The sequence below is a fragment of the Platichthys flesus genome, chromosome 18 (genome assembly GCF_949316205.1).
Source record: "Platichthys flesus chromosome 18, fPlaFle2.1, whole genome shotgun sequence".
Taxonomy (NCBI): domain Eukaryota; kingdom Metazoa; phylum Chordata; class Actinopteri; order Pleuronectiformes; family Pleuronectidae; genus Platichthys; species Platichthys flesus.
This window is the reverse complement of record NC_084962.1, coordinates 14614443-14635894: the sequence shown is the minus strand read 5'-3', so window position 1 is coordinate 14635894 and position 21452 is coordinate 14614443. Positions and strand designations below refer to the sequence as shown.

The following is a 21452-nucleotide window of genomic DNA, read 5'->3' as shown; positions in this document are numbered from 1 at the left end:
TATTTGGAGATCGATGTTGACTATAAAACAAAACTACTGATTAAAAAGTCACCAGGTCAACGAGGTGACTGGAGTGTCTCTCCATTGCAAATAATTGCGGTCTCTTCTGTGTGTGTTTGCGTGTGTCTGTTTATGTGTACCTAAGGTGTGGCCCAGCTCTTGTGTAATATGAGCCGGTGTGTGTGTGTGAGATATTTTATTTTTCCATGCACACAAAAGTAAACGACATGACAGTGACTCTGTCTCGTGTGTCTGCCTCATTTACATGTCTGTGTGCTCCTTTCGTCTTTAAAGACAGCCGGCTAGTCTGGTTCTCTGTCCTCTGACTAAAGAGTGTGGACAGATGCTTCACTTTGACATAAATATGGACCGCCTGACATTTAAAACGAAAAGACAGTGCCAAGGAAAAAGTACAGGATCTCTAATGAATCAATAATATTAAGTGATTCTATATTCCCCTTTGCTTTTTACTTCTCTAATTAAACTGACAGCCACCACTGATGGAGTGAGAAAAGTGCTTGCAGTGAGGTATGAGAAGTTACTGTATCATCTCTTTATCTGCAGAATACACAATTTTCTTTCCTGTCGGAGACACACAGCTCTCCCCATTACAAACTTACTTCGAACGCACTATTTCATCTTAGATTTTCTGACTAAGTACAAAAGCAATATCTGTAATCTCACTCAGGAGAAGTTTGATTCGTCAGTGCACACGCACCACGGCTGTCAGGAACAAGGGAGACTGCTGACAGGGCAGATACCCGGGAGCGACTCATCGCTGATTTGTGTCGTGTTCTCACGCCGACCTGCTGCCTCATAAAAACTTTGCTCTACTTCACTGCTGGAAAAGCTGAGTGAGGAGTCGTAAAAAAAAAGCTGCAAGTAGCACATGAGCAGATAAGACTTAAGGAGGAGAACAGAACGACCTCTGTCCCATCAGGAGATCTGTGACCTGAGGAGTCAAGGAACACTACAGGAACCAGACTTTGACAGATCAGCTCACATTGCCTAATAATAAAAACTCATGATGGACTTTTTTTTGTGACAGACCAAGAAAGTAGAAGTAGCAAACAATTATCAGCAAAACATAAAATCCACTTTCTTGAAATTGGCATTTTCATTTACATCTCGTGGCTTTAAACCTGTGTTTAAGAAGTAAAACATGTAAACCTTATTTTAGGGAAAAGTCCCCAACCTTTTTAGGCTATATTTATCAGACTTTATACAAATTTACTCATAAAGTTCGTTGTATTATTACTTTATTTTTATTTATTGAAAGTGTAGTTGTGGCTCTTTCCTTAGTCATTTAGAGAGGGGCCCGGTCGAAACACCTGCCCAGGTAACTGTTAGGGTGGTGAGTGTTTTGAATATATTCATTTATTTTTATATGTTTTCAATTTGTTCTGTTTTGTAATTCAAACCATAAAATTTAGGTTTGAAATATACAGAGTTAAATTTGACGAGCTCCGAAGATTGTGTTGAATGACTAGTGTTGAAAAATAAGGATTTGGAAAACTGAATTATGAAAGATAAGAAAGGATAGAAAGCATCACTTATCCGGGTGAAACAGGACATAAAAGCGTACACCACTCAAGTCGGGGTCAAACCGGGACTGGATGGCGATGGAGTGAAAGTAGATCAGATGGAGAAGCCCCCCCGTCCTGCCAGCTGAGTGCTCTCTGTCAATCTGAGCTTCCGGCCTGAGCCAGTTGCCAGGGAGACAAGCCACCTTCAAGCAGGACGATGGCTCTCACACATCAACCCGGTAGATTCCTGTGACGTGAGCTGCTCTGATAACAGTGACGTGGCTGCACCATGAGCTTGTGTGTGCATGGGACTGTGCAGCTGCCGGTGAGAGGAGCATCATGTTATAAGACCCACCTCCAGCCCTTCCTCTCTCATCTGCGTCCTCAGGTTCACTCTTACTGTAGAGTCCACTGCTCTGCATGTTAGTGCCACCTGTCCTGGCAGCGTGTTTCAACCCACCCTCCCATAGTGACAATGAAATCACAGAGACCATCTCCCTCCTCCCATTGGCTGGTGAGCTCCGTGGTGATGCCTCGTGATTGGGCATGGCCAGCCTGCACTACCGGCCAATCGGCTTCACTGTATCCAAGAGACAGGAGCATTTGAGGCTATTTAAATCCAACCAGAGGCTCACCAGATTGCTCAGATGTATATTTCACAGTATAACACTAAAAAGCCCGGGGGGGGGGAGTTCACTAGGGGACGAATGTGCAAATCCGGACAGAGCTGATTGGTGTTCAAAGTGGTCGGCCCATGAAGACGGGTTAAAGAGACCCAGAGAGGAGCGAGAGTGGGATGAATGAACTTCTGCATCATGTTATCCTCCTGAACTCTGAGTTCATCCACATTGTCCATCGAAATCGTGTCGCTCTGATGCGTTCGACGAGAGCAGGGACGGCTTCGGTTAAATCCGATCGACGGAGGAAGCAAAAGATGGAGGTCGTCAGTTCTCCTTTTCAACAAGAGTTTTTTTCTTCCCCAGGGGGGGCGGCTATCGATCTTTCATGTGGAGCAGGAGCGTTGCGTCACCTCGCAGTGGACCGCGGCCGCACGGTGAAACTCGCTGACGGGCGCCACGTAAGTCCGCGGCCATTTTGTGCCCACTCGTGTTGTTTTTTTCAAACGTCATACTTTGTGAAACGACAAAATGGTGGACAAATCTGTAGCCCGAGATGACAACAAATGATGTTCAACGGGGAAAAAGCAAAAACTGAATTGCTAAAAGTGAGAATATTTGTAGTTGATCATGATTTATTGTTTATTTCTCATTTGACAGATTTTAAAAAATTGTGATGAACTTTTTCTTTGCATCTTTTGTCGAAGTACAATTTCAGTCAGTATTTGCTCGGATTGATTTGTAATAATCAAGAGAAAATTACATCAGGTGTCCAGTTATGCTGTAATCAGCCTAGATATGTTCTGAGCAGTAGGATTACCTGGTGTGTCTTTAGTGAATTTCTCTCATGAATTAGAGGAGAGGTCAGAAGGAGACGACAGCTTCGACTGCTACAATACCATCTATAATAATAAAAGATTGGACTGACTGAAAGTTTCTGAATGGTTTTCAGAGAGTGGTGCGGAGAAAAACACTGATCTCAATACAAATTGAAGGGCCGGATAATTAAAGGAACTTAAGACACATAATATGTCTTTGCTTGATATATGTGTGTGTGTGATAGGATTTGTAAACTCTGAGCGGTCGGTTTCAAGCTGAAATAAATGAAGAATTATTTTTGACATTTTCTTTTTTATTTGAGCTTTTTGTTTCTGTGTCTTTAAACATTAAAAGAGATACAGAAAATATTTGTCCCAGACTTTTTTTTTCCGAATCAACATATTAGGTTAACGATCATGATATGGTTATTTTATATCCAAATAATGTGGTGAATAGGAAACACTGTCAACATTGTCAGATAAATTCACGTGATTTTACAAAAGTGAGAAAAGTGATGAGTTTAGCATATTGTGCATGCTGGAAAATGAATCTGTATTTGCTCAGATGCTTTTTGTACTTTTTCTTTTAGCTATTTCTTTCGATCAGTTACTGAGTAAAAACATGACATTACTTTTACACCTTTGTGATGGGCCTGAATTCTGTTGTGAGGTCATGACCAAATATTTATTGCCCAGTAAAATCTTTAGATATGGATGTAGTTTTAAGAATAAACTGAACAGTAATTTAATAAAGAAGGCCAAACTATGTCCTATGAGAAACATGGAGGAGCACCCTTAACATTGTGGGTATGTATTATGTAACTATAATTTACATTGTTAGTTTTACATGGTGTGAACTTATTGATGCATACATCTGTTATCTTTAAGGACCAATGGAGGAATACGTCAGCGATATTATTACTTTACATTTGTGTTGTTGTGTGATTTATGTCAAATAAAATAAACTTATAAATAACTTACCTATATGCCAGTGTAATTCCATCCAGGACCAGGCCTTGCCACCTCCAAAGATAAAGAAACTTAAAAAAAAACACTGCAAACTCCTGTCAAAGTAGTTTTAAATTCATTGCTCCTTTATAGTTGTGTATCTGTAGGAATTGGCAGCAGGTTTTAAAGGAACAAAATATTCTGAGTAAAATGAGCTGTGGAAACTTTAGCTTCTCTTTAGCATTAACTCCACAGCTGGGGCCACGCGCGTCCCCGTGCTGCTCGCGCCCGCCGCTGCTCGTGCAGGTGTGCTGCTGTGGCTGGTTTCTGCTGAAGCTGGGAAACGTGTCGGTGGTTTGACACATTTCAGCTCAGCCCCAGTTTAACAGGAGGAAGCTGGGACCCCGCGTGGACCGACCACCGTCCCCGGCTGCTGCCCACCCGGGACCCCACCGGGTCTGACGGTGAGTTTCATCCTGCAGGAGCCGGGAACGAGCCTCGTTCTCAGCCGCCTGGACAAACTCTCTGAGTCTCTGAGTCGAGGAAAAGTTGGACGCACTTTCCACACAGGCGTGTTTTTCAAATGTTATTGCACCGTGTTAATAATGAGCACCTTGGAACTTCCGGGTAACGGGTTATTATGGGACTCCGGTTTTGTTGTCGAAGCTGCTCCCGCGGCGTTTGGTCACCATAGAGACGGAGCGTGAACGCGCAGAGGGACTTCTCTGTGCACTCGCATTTGAAGTTGAAGTTGGATAAGGACACAGAATGTGATGCATCACTGGACTTATAGCTTATTATTATAATTATGATAATTTAGGAAAAGAAAGCAGGGACTTTATTCTTCATATTTTTGATTTATATAACACTGTTGTTATTTTATCAATCAATCAATCCAATTTGATTTATATAGCCCATATACAAATTTGTGTCATAGGGCTTAAAGGGATAGTTCCCCCAAAACTCTAATGCCAATGAAGTGACGGTGAAGTGTCCACATAAACACTTTTGGAGTTTCAGGGTTACTCAGCTTTTGCAGCCAAATCCACTACAATAAGGTAAATGGTGATCAATTCTTCCAACAACACAAACAATGTCTACATACTGCTCGTGTGGTGTCATCCAGGTGCCCGACATCAATCATTTAGACCATGTTTTCAGCCAAAAAGTCATTCAGCTAAAGACAGGGTGTAAAAGAAGCCGTTTGAATAGCGGGGCTCAAGAAAAGAACAAATTCCTAAAGCTCTACACCAAATACTCTACTATATTTAGTTCTTGTTAAGTTAGTTAATATTCTTCGCAGGCTGGTGAGATTTGAGTTGATGATCATTTGTCAATTGGAACAATGTATATCGGGGTCATTATGATGTTCTTTGTCAGGGAGGATTTGACTCCACTGCCCTGTCAGTAGCTTCTCTCCAAAAGCTACTTGGATTTTCTTGGTTTTCTTTCTCATCTAAATCCAGAGATGCTTAATCCATCACAGTGAAATAGAGGTTTTTGTAAAATAAATCTGACCCCAATCATCATTTGGTTTTAAATGTTAAAGGGGGCGGGGGGGGGGGGGTAGCACATTGAGACAGGATTGATAAATGTTGTTAATCAAGACTGAATGTACTGGTTTGTAGTAATACATGGTGGGACCTCAAAATCCTGGATGTATCACAGAGAATTCCACAGAAGCATAACCCTCCTAATGTTCTTTTTCCTGTTCTGCTATTATCCACCTTTTTTTTGTTTCCCATTAGTGATTCACCCTGTAACCGCTCGCATAATGAAGTCAAACCACTGAAGTCGTCTGGAGTCTGTTTCGGCAAATGTCACACAGGCCTTAAGGGCCTCGATGGAGAGGAAACGTGAGATTTGCAGCCCCTTCTTTCCACGCCGCGACTCTTTGAGGAAAACAAGTGCGGAAATTGTCAGTGAAGCCAGACAATCCCTGCGCGTTCAATCCACCCAGCGGCCGTTCACTCCCAGAGATGGACACCGGCAGCTTTTTGGAAAGAGCTCTGTGCGCCTGGGTCACGACAACAGACCTCCATCGACCTTCAGGTGAGTCACAAAGTCCTTTTTCAGTCAGGTTTTGAGGTTAATGTGAAAAAGTAATCTGCCATTTTCCCATGTTACAGCCTTCATGCTCAAAATTTTGATGCTCCCGATTCGAGGCCAGGTTCAGGGACACGTCTCTCTCCGCTGGACCACGTGAGTTCCCTCACACATAATCTGTAAATCATTATCTAAGAAAACATTCAGATTTAGGTGTTTTTGGTGGGATTTGTTTGTACATTATCACGAAAACTCACAAAAAATGTTGTGAAAGGGGCAGGAAATGAGATTCAGGATCTTAATAACTGAGATTTTAATGTTAATATATGAAATCAAAGATAAGAGTAACAACAGTGATCGGATCTCTATGCGGATGTAAGTGTTTTCTTTGGTGGATCAAAGCTCTGGCTCATTGTTCTCACCATCATGCCGCTGATGTGTTATTCGCCGAACCAGAAGCCAAAGTTTCCACTGCCCGGTGATGCTGAGGATGCATTCAAAGCCCTCCCTACACCCCCCGCTGACCCACTGGAAGTGAGGAGGGGGCGGGCAGGGGCACGGGCACGCCTCCTCAGGGCTGGATCTCTCACCACGTTGCCTCCCGTCGAGGGCCACACGGATGGTAAGGCCGGATAGACAATAAGGAAAGTAAAAGTGTGAGCATCCATTTTTTTTTAAACCGGCTAAAAATGAAAATAAAACCATTTATTTGAGTCGACGCAAGGTTCTCACTCTTCTTTGCAGACTAGAGCTAAAGCAGGTTTTATAAAAGAAATGAATAGAGCCATTCACATGCTGACATTACACCTGATTTACATTCCCTGTTGTTGGACCTCGATAGAAAAAAACTTAATTTACAGCTGCTGTGTTGAGAGGGAAATGACTCCTCTCCTATAAAACAACTCTGCTATTTAGAGCAATAAAACCGATAATGGAGTCCGACTGGATTCTTTCACCTGTTCACAAATATTGTTAGGGGATGTGTTTGAATGGACACTTGCACTTTTTTGGCCATGTGAGAGACGTGGATATGTCAGTGCGGCTTTCAGCAGCAAACCTGTAAATAACTTCTTTTCCACATGTCAGTGACACAAGGATTAAAGCCGGGACAAAAGCCGCTGTCAGCTAAACGGCACCCGAGCAGGGACCACGCCGCGGTCCTCAGCGGTCCCCGCAAACCTGGCCTACGCAGAGCAGCGAGTGAAAGGTAGTGTGCTTCCCTTTGACTCGACAAGATCTGCCCTTCTCTCTCTCTCTCTCTCCTCTGCCCTTCCTCCCTCCCCTGCTCCCTCTCTTTGACTCAACTGACAGTCGGACAATGAGTTGAGGATTTATTGGTACGCAAAGGTTGCAGCCACGGCCATTAGGAGATGGAGTTTGTGCCGCCCCGTTTTCATTGAATCCTCCTCCGCCTCCTTCTTGCTTTCTTGCCTTTCTCTTTGCCCAGCCCCGGTATGTTAAATTCATAGAGTTTCTAATGTCTTTATGTTTCTTTCCAAAACTTATTCAGGCTGCTGGAAAAAGAAAATTGTAAACAAATAAGCTTCTCTTATATAGTTGTTATTCCTTTTGAAGGTGTATTTGCATCTGCAGCTTAAGTTTCACACTTTTAATCACAATTGCAAAGGTTCATATTTCATTTTGAAGGAGGATTGTGTAAAAAAACAACTAAAGCACATGACCCATGAACATTCAACAAGCAAAAGTTTTCAAACCAGTATATCACTTGATCCACAGGCAAAACCTTTCCATCTTATTCTAGTGATGAGAGCTGCATATTTGAAGTCAGTTAGACCAGCGATGGTGTCACTAACTATGAAAAGTTGCAAATTCTTCAACTTGACACACCCACTTGACCCTATTTATATATTATGTATAATTTTCTGTGCACCACGTCTTGGTCAGATAAATCCAGCTTCTTGGCCGGCTTCATTCCCAATGAACTCCTCCTCGATCTGTCGTTACTTTCATGTGTCACTTTTTACACCTTCCCAGCGCAGAGAGGCCAAAATCCCGACTTCTTTCTGCCGACCTCATCAGCTGTGTGTCAGCACGAGGGCATAACTCTAGGCGTGAGGTCGAGGGGCCGTCGTTACGATCCGTCCGCCTATCGATCGGGAGGGGCAGCCGAGGCTATAGAAGGGGGGGACGGACCATAAAACACTTTTACAGGAAATCTGGGCTCTCCCCCCGCAGCACAGCCTCCTCCCTCCGCAGCCAAGTTAACATGCAATGTTTATATAACTTGTTGCTGACAAAGAGAGGTCCCGAGAGATCAGACCGTGGTCAAGTTCTGATATAAGAGGAGCGGTTTAAAGACTTCCTCCTCTTGATTATGGTTACGTCTGAGCTCTTTCTCTTTAAGGTGCACTGGGCACAGACAGAACGGCAGAGATAGCCAAAGCAGAAGTCGACTAACTGCGAGTGGAAATAGACACAGCATGACAGATTAATATGATGAGTTGGATGAGATCTAAAGATAGGGGAGATTAGACGTCCACTACGTTCTTTTTCTCCAATAAGCCAGAGCTTTATAGCTCCAAATGGCTCTCTATTAGATTTGGGTACCCATCAGGGCAAGGCTGGCAGCGGCGCGTGTTGTGACTGCAGTGCACTGGCCGGGCCTAAGACAGGGATGAGGTCATGTCTCAGAGAATGCAGTATCACACAAAGAGGCCTTATTATCAGGCTCTTAATCCTATCATACGGAGCCAAAGCCCCCTCTCTGACAATCACCATGCCTCGGCCCGCAGCTCCTGCCGCATGTGCCCTGCGTGCCAGCTTATACCAATCACTAAATCTCCTTCAAAGTGAAAGTGCACTCTGCAGTGACCACCGCGTGCTGTACACTAATGCTGGTGTCAAGCCCCTTCTCGGTGATGCTGCAGTGGAATGAAAAGGAAACGTGTTGGAAATAGCCGGGGTCGTTGTGTGTCTCATACCTGTCAGCAAGACAATGAAATAAAGCTCAGTCGAGTGAAAAAGCTTGAGCCTTTTTCTGTTAATGTCACTGGAGACTTCAGACAGTCCTGATGATATAATGGAGGTTACACTTCTCCATAGATTTTAAGGCCGATTCACGCTCCTTTGTGAGATTTTCTCAGTAATAGAGGCGATTAGAGTGACTCAACATGCTCCTTTGTTCATCTCTATTTATTAATAATTATCCTCCCTGCTGCTCTCATAGTAATAAATCATAAGGCTCACCACCTCTCATGTTTCACAGGCTTTATTATATCACTCTGTCTGGGTGTGAGTGGAGCAGAGCAGACTTTACGATGACACGCAGAGGTTGAGCTCCGACAGTCGCACGCAGAGGGCAAGCTGCAACACATAGCAGGACCTGACCCAGGGCTTCACGACACAAAGACTGGGGAGACGGCCCACTCTGAAAAACCATGAGCTGCTCTAACCAGACTGCCCACAGAGCCAACATCTTAGTTCCTGTCTGTTGGAGATTGCCGTTTGACACAGAACAGACACAGTCATACAGACGCACACACAAGGAGTTACACAAAACTAGACACACACATGAGTTCATGCATGCTAAGGCACATATTAAAGAAACAGCACCTGCACACCAGCCTCAACGTCTGCTGCAACAGTGACACCTAGTGGCACATGCTGAGCATACACCTACAGGCTTTTATCAGCACATCACTCAGCAGCTGTTGATGGAAATAAATTATTTGACACAATTATTTGATTTAGAAGTTCCGTGTTTCTTCCTTTTTTAACATTTTGCTTTTATTTTAATGTCTACATGAGTCCAAACTGAAAGTCAGTAACCACACCGTGTGTTCAAAATCTAATGCAACCTCACTCTTTGTGTTTCTGTGCACCAACAGTAGAATAAAGCAGGCTGATGTTGACTCAGGAGTCAGACCCACTGACTGCACAACAGGACGGAGAACAGGTTTGTCCAGATACTCTAAATTAACCTACCTGTGGGTTTTCTACTTTTTGATAAAACTATGTATGTTTAAAAGAAATGGTGCAGTTTGTACAGCAAGTGGAAATAGAAATGTAGTTGCAATGTAACATACCCCTAGTCAAAACATTATTCTTTACTTATTCTCTAAGATACCTGAAGTTAAATCAATGTTAACATGCCTAAAGATAATAAAGCAATATTTAATCCTGGTCCCAGATCCCAAAAAACAGTGACCCACTTCTCTCTCTGTAACTGTACAAGACTTAGTCAAACATCGATTGGGATGTTGTTGGTAATTTCCACCTCGAGAGGCAGCCAGCCAATAGCCGAGAGAGCTGTTGGTTTGGGCAACCGCAGTTTCCTGCATCACACCAAGCACGGGGTTATGCAAATGGGGGTGCATGGCTTGCAAGTGGCTGTGGACATTTACATGCACAAGCACGTGTTTTCACAACACGTGCAGACAATTTCACATGAGCACAGAAACATTTTGAGGAGGAAGTTGGGCTGTGGACGGTGACCTTTCATTGTGGCATCAAACTTCCCGCAGGCCTATTTTAAGACGGTTGAACTTGTGAACCGCGCTTGCCACTTGTGTTCACCGTCTGCGTTCGGAGGTGGTGCTCTGTCAACACTGCAAATTATCTCCCCCGCACCTTTTCAGGAGACGACGCCACGAGCACGGAGGAGGATGCAGAGTCATCGGTGTGGAACAATAAGATCGCTGCTCTTCTGCAACAACTGGAGAGTGTGGCTGCAGGTAGTGTGGCATTCAAGTGCATTGAACCTCGGTTACAAAGTGCAAACACATGACATACATCAGACATTTGACCCAAAGAATATTTTGTTTCTGTCACCCACTCACTGTTGTCCACTCTCAATATTATTATTTTTTGTCTTTTTATTAGAGCTAAGCTTCTTTTATAGTGTTTCCCCTTTTTATTTTAGCACGAGCAGATTGTCATTCATGAAGTGTGATAAAGCTGTGAGAGCTGTGATTTCCACTGCTGAAAAAGTCAAACAACACAAGTGATGTTATGTTTGGCATCTGTACAGAGTCGTCTTGGGCCTGAAACTGCAGTCAGGCCCCCATGACGCCAAATGTAGGCCTCTAAATATTTCAACACTTTGTAATTTAATGGAAATTTCATTTGAAAGATAAATATCAAATGTTTATTGCCTCCAAGTGCCTTGTGGCTCATGCATAAAACACCTCTGAGGCGCCGTGTTGAGTGTGAGACTGCAGCAAGGCCTTTTTGGAAATGGCCGAACCGTGTTATTGATGCAGGGAAAACATTTATTTTACCTCAAAAACAAGGAAAAGGCTCCACCCTCCTTCTTCCTCTGCGTCACGATTGTTGCAGAATTGTTTCCCTGCAATTGACCATTGAAACTCAAAGCTGCTTCTCAGAAAAGGAAGAGGGATGTTATTCTAACTGTGTTATAGATGTCGACTTTTTAACCTCGAGTTCCTTATGCAGATAATAATTGCACTGCATGGAGTACCGAGCCTAAATGTACACAAATGCTCCACAACATACACAAAGCATCACTCGCATGTATTTATATGGACTCACACATGCCAACACACACACAGGCGAGTGTTTGCTTTCTCTGTGTATGTTTGACTTGTTGCCCTGAGCCTGACCTCTGTTTATTTATATATTTGTTGTTGTATTTTGCGATATCTCCTTTCCCCCGCGATGGCAGGCAGCTCCGAGGTCTCGGTGGAGCGTCTGTGCGATTTGTGCGATGGCCTGCACGGCACCTTGGCACAAGCGGACATGCTCGGCCGACTCTGTAAGAGGAGGTCAGGGATCCTTCGAACACTGTTCCGCCTCATCGACCTCAACTCCGCCCGGCTCAACCTGCACATCGCCAAGCTCTGCCTGGCTGTGAGTCATCTGCGTGTGTGTTTGTGTGTGTGTGTGTGTTTGTGTGTCAGCTTTTCTGCCACTTAGTCTCTCCAGGGCTGTTAACAGAAAAGTTTTGCCTTTTTGCATTTGTCTCTCCAGCTGTGTGTCAGTGGGAACAACCTGCTCAACATCTGCAAGCTCATCTTCCAGATCAGCCGCAGTGAAAACAACGACGTCCTCTTCCAGAACATCTGTATCATAGGTAAGGATGAACTAATTCACTGGTCTCCTGTTCTCTACCACACTCTGTTTTTAAATCTAAATCCTTATCACCTCTGTCAGAAGAGGTTTTGTTTTCATATGCATGTATTTCTCTCATTAGATAGCAGGATTACACTACTGGAAAGATTACCATAAAACCTGGTGGAGGGATGTGGGTTAGGAAAGAAACCCGGATCAGGGGGCAGATCCAGGTGTTTCTTCTTTCTTTTCTTTTACATCGACATAAGATCTCTACTGAGCGCCATTCTAGTTTTTATCTGGTTTGATTTGGGGCCATTTTTGACCCCCGTCATTGATGACAACAGTAGATGTTTTCTTTTTTTTTGAATCTGTGTCTAGACTCGCTGCTGGCCGTGCTGCGCAACGAGGAGGTGTCCACATCAGGGGAAGCTCTCCTGTACTGCGTCGGCGCTCTGAAGTTTCTCTCGGGAAACGGTGCCATCCTCAGACTCCTGCTGGACAAGGACTGCATCGGCGTTTCTCACATACTCATCCAGAGGCTTCACACGGTGGAAGACACTCACTTCAGTACAGCAGGACACATCGTTGTGCAGGTGAATCCCTTTATATACGCAGGGAAGCAAAAAAGAAAGTTGTTCTTGGAATGCAAAAAGGAACAAAATGTGAAATGTTCCTCTTTAGGTGTGTAAGCGGCTACAAGAACATCGTGTTCTTTTCTGATTTAGACAAATCCTAATCCAGTACACGCCCTGCTTCCCTCTTCCATGAATGATTGCTGTTTAACCGCGCCCTGGCCCGAGCGAGCGTCTCGGGCCAGCGCTTCATTTGATATCCAACACAAGTCATTATGCTGTTAGAGGAGGGAAATGAGCAGACCATTACTTTCCAGAACTTTCAGTGGTGCCGTGCGGTGGAAGTTTCTGTTTCCGTCTTGTGATAGAATGATTTATGCCCCTGCTGAATAGTTTCCGGTCGCTCTGCTGCATGCCGTCCTGCACAGGCCAGCCGCCAGCCTTAATGAGCACATGACCGACATGGTGCGCTGTGGCCACAACACAACACTGACACGCAATACTGCCCTAAATGCAGACCAGTGAGATACTTGAGATGTGTGAAGACTTCTACTTGCTAACACACACTCTCATACCTCTCTCTCGCCCCTTTTTTATCTCCCTCTGTCTGACCTCTGACCCCTGTAGCTGACAGCGACCCTGAGGAACCTCGCCGATCATCCTGACTCCCGGCCGCACTTTGTGTCCTTCTCTCTGCTGCCAGAGCTTTGTCTGGTGCTGCGCCGTCACCGCAAAGACCAGGACATCTGTACAAACATTGCCAGAATATACAGGTAGCACACACACACACACACAGACACACACGCACACATACACACACACACACACACATGCACGCACACACTTCCAGATGGTTGTAATAATTTGACCCATTGTCTCGCCCTCAGCTCACTGATGTAAACAATCGCAAACTTGAACAGGCTGAATCAAAACAGACCATCACTCAGCCTCTGTTCATTGTTCACCAGCAGTCGCTCTCCCTCTTCAGTAAACCCCCCCTTTTATTTTACTCTCTTTCATCATGTCTTTTTATGGTGTCGGTTCTCACAGAGCGTGAGTTATGTAGCATATGTGGTCGTACATCTGTGTTTGCATCCACACCACAGCAAGAACAGCTCATTTCTGTTTTTACTTTACCGATCTGAAAGTATTAATATCTTCACATGCAAACACAAACATACGTGCCTATATTTGTAGTGTACAGGCATTGTACATTGTAGTGTCACTGGTCTAATGAAGAACCACTTCTTCATATGTAAGAAAGCTGTTTTATTTGTTTTCCTTGGCTGAACAATTACAAAAAGCTAAATGTCTTGGTGGGAGGCGACAGTGCTGACCACTGCACCAACGTGACCCTGCTCAGAACAAATGGTGTCCAATGTGTGCCAGCTGTACTCTTGACCTTTCATGCAAGTACATGAGACAATTGTTTCATGCAAAACCTGGCAGAAGTCTTTGGCACCGAAGTGACTCAAGTCCCGGTGACCCTGCTCCGGCAGCAGGCCCCTCACTTCGAGCTCGATATCCTCTGACCTCAGTGTCTGCACCAAACATAAATGTTGATCCAAAATACTCCCTTCTTCACATTCTCACTACAGGGCCCCATCCTTCCACTCTGGCACAAGAACATCATCCACAAGTGAAGCACACAACCTGTTTAGTACTTGAAATTTGTAATGAAATCTGTTTTTCCAGTAAAAAATGTATAGAATTAACAATTTTATCAGGTGTCAGTGCTGAAACAAATATTTTTCTCGCAGGACGATGAAAACATAAGCTGAGGCCTACACTCCATTAGCAGTGTTGATTTAATATCTCCTTATTTAGTCAGCACAGCGGCGCAGTCAGTGGGTTTAATGGTCATTGGTATTTGTTGTCCCCTCTCTCCCTCAGTAAACTCTCCTCTTACTCTGAGTGCCGACTCGCTCTGGCCCAGACCCCCGACTGCTACCGACTATTTTTAGAACTGCTGAGCAAACATCGCCAAAAACAGGTGAGTCCACAAGCTCTCCCCTGTGTTTGTGTGTGTGTGTGTGTGTGCGTGCGTGTAGACACTTGAAGACAAGCGTTTCCAGCGTTCATGTTAGCGTCCACTAATCATGTTTAGATTAAGATGTTTATTTACGGCAAGTCCAAGCACAGTTACGGGACATTGTGTCCATCTGTATCTAGCGTCCATGTTTCTGTCCCTGTGTGGGTGTGTGTGTTTTGACATTAATCATCCAAGGAGGTGCTGAGTAAGTCAAGGAAAAAGGAGGAGGGAGGAGGAGAAAGGAGAGAAACAAAGGAGGCGAGCTTGAGTAAAGTGTAGAGGTAATGGAAATACACGTCTCCACCACGCCTTTGTGTATACACGGTAATGACATGTGACGAGCAGCGAGTCCTGGGACGGTACGTCCTGTCCTTATACCAGCGTAACTGTACATTTATGGGAGGAATGTGTGTGTGGTCCTGACTCACCTGGCCCTGGTGTTATTCACTCAGCAGCGTCATGCAGCGTGTTATTGAACATCTTTATTCTCGCTGAAGAGTCATAAGTCATCAAAAGCTTCACTCAAAAACGCTTCTGCTCCCGACCCTCAAGGACAGACGACTGACAGGTCAAGCTCAGTCTGCTGCAGGTTTTAGTATGAATACTTTCTTCTTTTTTTGTCGGTAAAAAATCGATTGAAACAAAAAAAAAGAAATGCATTCAATACAATGAATATCTCATTAATTAGACAAATAGTTATTGAATATATTAAGATATGATAAATGATAGCTTTAAACCCAGGAAAAGCTCCTAACATGTCAATCCTGCACTGACTCAATTGAAATGCTGAAAGAGGAAATGTTGACGCGGCCCAAGGCAGTGTGGCCTTTAAACTAAATCTGCTAAACCAATTCACCTGTTGTATGCTTCGCTTTCATTCAGACGCTTGAAAACGCATTTGAAGGATCCAAATTAACCCCTGATCCCCACACAGGACCTGGTCGTGCGTCTTCTCTTCACCCTGGGGAACCTCACGGCCAAAAGCGAGGAGGCTCGGCTGCAGCTCTTCCAGTGCAACGGCTGCATGGCCACAGTCCTGCAGCTGTATGACAGCTACCAGCGAAGAGACGCGTCACCACACACACCCCCACGGGCGGGTGAACCTTCCCCGCCTCCTGGCAAACCTCCGGCTCCTCCCGTGAGCCCGCAGGAGCGTGACGACGTGCTGGTGAAGCTGGTCAGGGTGCTGGCCAACATGTGCATCCACCCGGCTGTGGGTCCGGCCCTGGCGAGCGACACAGCCTGCATGCAGCTTCTGATGGAGACACTGGGTGAGCAGAGAGCAGGTGGAGCTCACACCGAGGGGGTTATGTTTTCGTCTGTTTGTTAGTCAGCCGGAAAGCGACTTTACCGATTTCTGTGAAATTTCCTGGAGTTGTGGGGCATGAAGGAAAAAGCCATTATCTTTTGGTGCAGATCTGGATCAGGGCGAAGATCCAGGATTAAATATTATTTAACTGTTTTTAACATTGCGTGTTTTGTAATATTTGTAATGGACGTATCTGAGATTAATTTAATGGATCTTGATGAAAACAATCGTGTTCAGGAGACTAATATTTTGTGCAATTTGGTACAGACCCAAATGAAAATCTGGATCTAGTGAATTTAATAGTGTTTTCATAAGGGGACTGTTGCGCTCTACTGAGTAACCTTCTATTCCATAAGGGCCATCAGGAGCAGATCTACAGCCATAACACCTTTGAATTTGTCCCTTTTGTCAATATTGTCTCTCCGTCACACGGGAGGAACAGTGTGTGACAATGTGGAGCTCTGATAAGTCTAAAAATAGCCGTTGGGTGCATTGTATGTACAGGAAATATCTGCTGGGTGCCCAACCACTTCCCCCGTGCTGGGAACAAGACATAACATTTGTCAAAAACAATCTCCTCATTTTGTCTCTTCATTCCCCAGCTCGCTTTCCTCTCACTGTCGTCTCTTCAACACGCAGCACATCCTCTTTCTGGTTAACCTGTTTTGTTTTTTCTGAGGCTGACAGAGCGCAGCAGCATGAGCAGGATGTTCTGTCTCATCTCACAGACGACTTGGTTTGTGTGTGTGAGAAATTCTCCCATGTGGTTTGATGGTTTCAGGACAGGTTGAGCCGATGCGCAGGTGGGTGTGAAACTTCTCGATTTCTCAGCTGCTGCTGCAGCCTCCTACACATCACGCCTCGTGGCAGCTGGGAGAGAAAAATCACACACACACAAAACACGGGTCAGACTTTAGAGTATTGAAAGGGTATGATGGGATATGTGATGGAAGCCAGTGAGTAGGATGGGGAGACACTGAGGACAGAAACATGAACAGAGCGTTTGAAGATGGTGGTCGCTGTGACAGCTGGGGACAGGAAAACAGAAATCTCAGAAGAGGATGAAAGAGCAGGTTTGATCGATTGAACTGTTTTGATCAAGTTCATGACAGGATGAGCTGCTTTACATTAGAGCTTTGAGGAAGGGGGGAGATGGGGGGGGGGGGGGAACAACAAAGAGCCATTTCCAGTCAGACCGAGAAACAACATTCTTTGTGACGCAGGCGACGGGCTGACAGTGCGACCGCAATATCCACGATTTATGAGCGACCGCCCGACATCTGTTGCTATATCAGGAGCAGACTCGGTTTCCGAGGCGCTGCCGGGACGGGGACACGGTGACCTTTGTACACAGCTCGTGATCCAAACAACAACATCAGAACCAAAGTTAACTGGATAAAAGCTGCTTTCATGATAATATCACACTGTCACTACTGGTGTGGCAGAGCTGTCACATGCATACAGACTGGAATCCCAGGTCGCTCGCTTTATTTCTATATTTGTTGTTCTGTATAAAATACATTGCAGTTGTGTAAGGATTTTGTAAATTTACTTTATTTTCTTCACATCAAAGTGAGTTTTTCTCATATCACATGGAGGCTTCATATGAATGAGCAGTGAGCAGATTGTGTCAGAAGCTTTAAGGCCTGCTCCTCTTTGTCATGCAGTGTGGAAGCTCCCTCTGTTGGCTGCATTTCATACAGGGGAAAGACAAACATCCTCTCAGAGATCTTTGTAAGAAGTAATGTCAAGCAATGGTTAACCTTTTTCTTCCTGTCTATATTTGTGTGTGTGTGTGTGTGTGTGTACAGAGTTGAGGTCGGTGCAGGAGAGCGAGGAGCTGTTGGTGAACGTCGCCGCCACCATTAACAACCTGTCGTTCTACCAGGAGCAGAGCTCTGTCATCAGACGCAGTCGAGTCGCCATCACGAGGCGTAAGAAAGAAAGATCGGCAGAAATGGAAAATAAAGACACTGCCAGTTTGCTACTGTATGATCCCAGAGTCCTCTCTCCTCTCTGCTCAAACCGTTTGTTCTCTTCAGTGATGCTGAAGCTGGTGCTCAGCTCCAGTATGGAGGCCATGCTCGAGGCCACCCGTGTATGTGGGAACATGTCACAGTCCAAGGATGTGCGGGACTTTATTATGCAAAACAAAGGTATATTGTGAACACAAACTGAAACAGACACACACAAAACAAACCTCCAGTGTTGCTCTACACTCACACAATGTATTTTTAAGCCATATTGTTCTACTTTTGCAGACAAAGTTACACTAAAGGTGAATTGATTTGTATCTTCAAAGCACAGACCTCAGTTTGTACCTCTACATATTGTTTGGTCATGTTTGGCCTGCACTTATCTACAAGGCCAGTTACAGTCAGTATAGTAGTCTGTTACCTTTTGTCCTCTTCCGTTCAACCCCTCCATCTTGGTCCTCCACTGTCTCTCCTCGCAGTGCACCAGTTTGCTGTGACGCTGCTGGACTCTAAAAGCAGTGAGATGTGTTTCTCAGCCTGCGGGGTCCTCACCAACCTGGCCCTGGACCCTCCCAACAGGGCCAGTCTCTCACTTGAGGGGGCTCCGGCCAAGTAAGCACCAATACACTGTGAGATTGTTGCCATGAATGTAAGATGTGCACATATATACAAATAAAATAAATGTCCTTGTATTTGAGAATTCAAAACAGCAAACTGAAAAGCAGCTTTCTGGCTTCTTGGCTTTCGTGTCATCCTGTTTGCAGCAGCAGAGTAAACACGGCTTTTGGGAAACGTGGTCTTCATTTCGAACAACCACGAGCACAACAACTTCACTGGCACGAACAAGACGCCACTAATCGCCTCAGCCTTGATCTTATTTGTTCACAGTAGTTTTACAAAGTTAAGATTTTCTTACAGTCATTCATTTTCCACACATGGGACAGACTCTGTGAAATGATCCTCTGTTTGTAGTGTGAGATTATCACTTCAAAGAGTGAGGTTGAACAATCAAGCTCTTATTTGCCCCTTCACACACACACACACACACACACACACACACACACACACACACACACACACACACACACACACACACACACACACACACACACAGTTCTCTGCAGATGTAGGCCCAATGAAGTGGAGCTAATTCCCACAAACCTGCTGGTCATGTGAATCCTGCTCCCTCCAGTCATATGATGTCTTCCTTGTGTGTGTGTGTGTCTGTGTGTCTGTTTGTCTGTGTGTGTGTGTGTGTGTGTGCACGCGGCCAGGCTGCTGGACTGTCTCAGAGACTTTGGACCAGGTGACTGGCAGCTGGCAGGCCAGGTTTGTCAGGCGCTGTGGAACCTGATCGGTGGCGGTTCGGAGAAGCTGCTGGACGCTCAGGAGAGCGAGTCCCTGCTGGAGATCCTCACCACATACTTAGGTTGGTGTCAGTGTTATTAACCCTGAACATACCTCAGTGGAGCTGTCTGCACACTGAACACAACACTACACAAAGACAAATTAACATGATTGTGGAATATGTCTAATTTCTTAGATGAAGAGGAGGCTCTGAAGTGGATACAAAACGAAGATATGAGGGATTATCACAAGGCATGCTGGGAGTTGGAGTTCCTGCCTGTAGCTCAGAAACTGATAAAGACACTCCCGCCTCCGCAGCAGACGTGTGAGTGACGCACTGGGACATAGGAGTTTAGGGTCGTGTTGCCATAGAGGGAAAGCATTCCCTTCATTCTATTAATATTCAAAACTATCCTCTTTGAAAATTTAAAGGTGGCTGTAAAAATGAATTGTCAGTTGCAGAAAATGTATGAAAACCACCTTATAACGTGTCAGACCACTGCTGCTGCATCTCCACCATCCAGCCATATGCTCAGGTATGTTCCCATTGGTTGACTCATGATGATTATGGATGCCATCTTTTATGAATGAGGGTTGAAAAGCGTCAGTACCTGAAAGAGATCATTGCGTAATATAATCACTAGACCTAATCTTCATGAAACTGAAAAATAATACGTGTGAAAATGTGAAGCTATACAAGATTCATATCAACAACTCTTGTTTATTGACAAATAGCTGCACTCCGGTTTGTGTATGATGTTTATTTATTTTCCTTGTCTTAAATACCAACTGCTTTTTTATTTTCATTTTGTGAGGGCAAACATTCACATGTAAGTGATCTTCAACAAGAAGATTCTTCTCGTTATTCCATCGCCGTGCACCTGACATATTCCAAACAATCTGGAGTTGAGCGCGTTGTCACTTTCTACCATTTTTTTGATATTGAAATTGTTGATATTATTGATTTTAACCTTTTTAACCATTTATGCACTTTATCTCCCATAAAGCTTGCTGAAGCCTTAGTTTCTGCACATCCTCATACGTTCAGGGTCTTTCCACACTTCACAGATTGGATTTGTTTTGACAGTACACTGTGTTGTTGTTTTTGTTGATAGTTTTATGATCATTTAGTCTCGTAAACTGATAACTAACCTGGAATCCACCTCTTTAAACAGTCATGTATGTTTGTATTGCGTGCCGTGTGACAGTGGAACTTGTTAATAAAGCAGAACAAAGTGGGAAAAAACCTTTTGCTTCTCAAAGCCTTTATTGTTACACAGATATGGGGCCAGGCAGTGCTCACAAGTTACACCAAGTAGCCTAAAGTACAGTATTTTTTAAATCACATTGTTATTACAACAAAACAAATCATGAACGGCACTTAATGCAAATGACAAAACATCCGTTTCCCCAAGAGCTCACACAACAGTGACCTTCAAACAACAACAAAACAAGTCGATGTTTCAAAAACCCCTCAAACAGGTCATAGGCCAAAAGCTAATAACAAACATTGTTCTCTAAACAGAATTTCTCAGGTCGATATGAACAGTTTACATTTGGCCGATATCAAGGTCGCTCTAGAAATGCTCCTACAGCATATATATATTACCGTTGCCATCATGGGGGAAAGCCACCAGATATGAGAAGGCAGTTTGGTCAGCGGGGATAATCCATTTCTGCTGGTGATCGTGTTTTGACGAACAGGCCTATGTGGCCACCGATGGGCGACACCCTGAAGTTACCGACAGATTAACAGTCTCACGAGGATTTGTTCCCCGGGGAGGGGCGACAGGAGAAGCGAGGTAAAGAATTCCCCCTCAACTCCATGTGAATGTTGATCAAGAGCAAACAAAAGAAGCTTTTGACCTCTCGAGCTTATACAATAAAACAAAACTCACATGAAAGTCCCTGGACTTCTGATGACCAACAGGACCATCCCCCTGAGTTCAGCGTACTTTCTAATGACGTCAGCTTTGTTGAAATAAGGGAAGTGAGGCCGACACTCACGTCTCAGTTAGTCATCTTTTGCATAAAAGCACTGAAATATGCTTCGTAATTACCACAAGTTACCAAATGTCCCGTACTTGTGCAACTGATGTGGTGGAAGTGAGCCGGTGGTGACAGTGATAGTGCTGTGTGACTCTTTGATTCCTGAATCGTGAAGGCCTCGCCACATCGAGAAAAACAATCTCTTTGATAAAGCAATGAAATTGTTTAGGAGAAAACTA

At 44.4% G+C, this 21452-nt stretch overlaps 1 protein-coding gene across 2 annotated transcripts; it reads left to right on the top strand.

Moving 5' to 3' along the window:
* Positions 1-4235: 4235 nt before the first annotated feature.
* On the top strand, positions 4236-20427 carry armc2 (armadillo repeat containing 2). 2 transcript variants are annotated; one of them, XM_062410886.1, is made up of 18 exons: positions 4236-4373; positions 5658-5961; positions 6039-6111; positions 6412-6577; positions 7042-7162; positions 9804-9871; positions 10554-10649; positions 11600-11784; positions 11905-12007; positions 12367-12581; positions 13188-13333; positions 14454-14553; positions 15527-15863; positions 17713-17835; positions 17944-18057; positions 18357-18489; positions 19152-19306; positions 19421-20427. In XM_062410886.1, exons 2-18 carry the CDS (start codon positions 5753-5755, stop codon positions 19555-19557), a joined length of 2481 nt encoding a protein of 826 aa, XP_062266870.1. In that variant the 5' UTR covers positions 4236-4373; positions 5658-5752; the 3' UTR covers positions 19558-20427. The 2 variants fall into 2 exon arrangements, with proteins under 2 accessions (XP_062266870.1, XP_062266873.1); XM_062410889.1 differs by lacking the exons at positions 19152-19306; positions 19421-20427 and adding an exon at positions 18642-19136.
* The last annotated feature ends 1025 nt before the right edge of the window (positions 20428-21452 follow it).

Excerpts from the sequence above, each read along its gene's own strand:
- armc2 (XM_062410886.1), top strand. The coding sequence starts at position 5,753 with ATGGAGAGGAAACGTGAGATTTGCAGCCCCTTCTTTCCACGCCGCGAC. Across the intron at positions 6,112-6,411 it reads GTCTCTCTCCGCTGGACCAC|AAGCCAAAGTTTCCACTGCC; the intron begins GTGAGTTCCCTC and ends TCGCCGAACCAG. Across the intron at positions 6,578-7,041 it reads CGTCGAGGGCCACACGGATG|TGACACAAGGATTAAAGCCG; the intron begins GTAAGGCCGGAT and ends TCCACATGTCAG.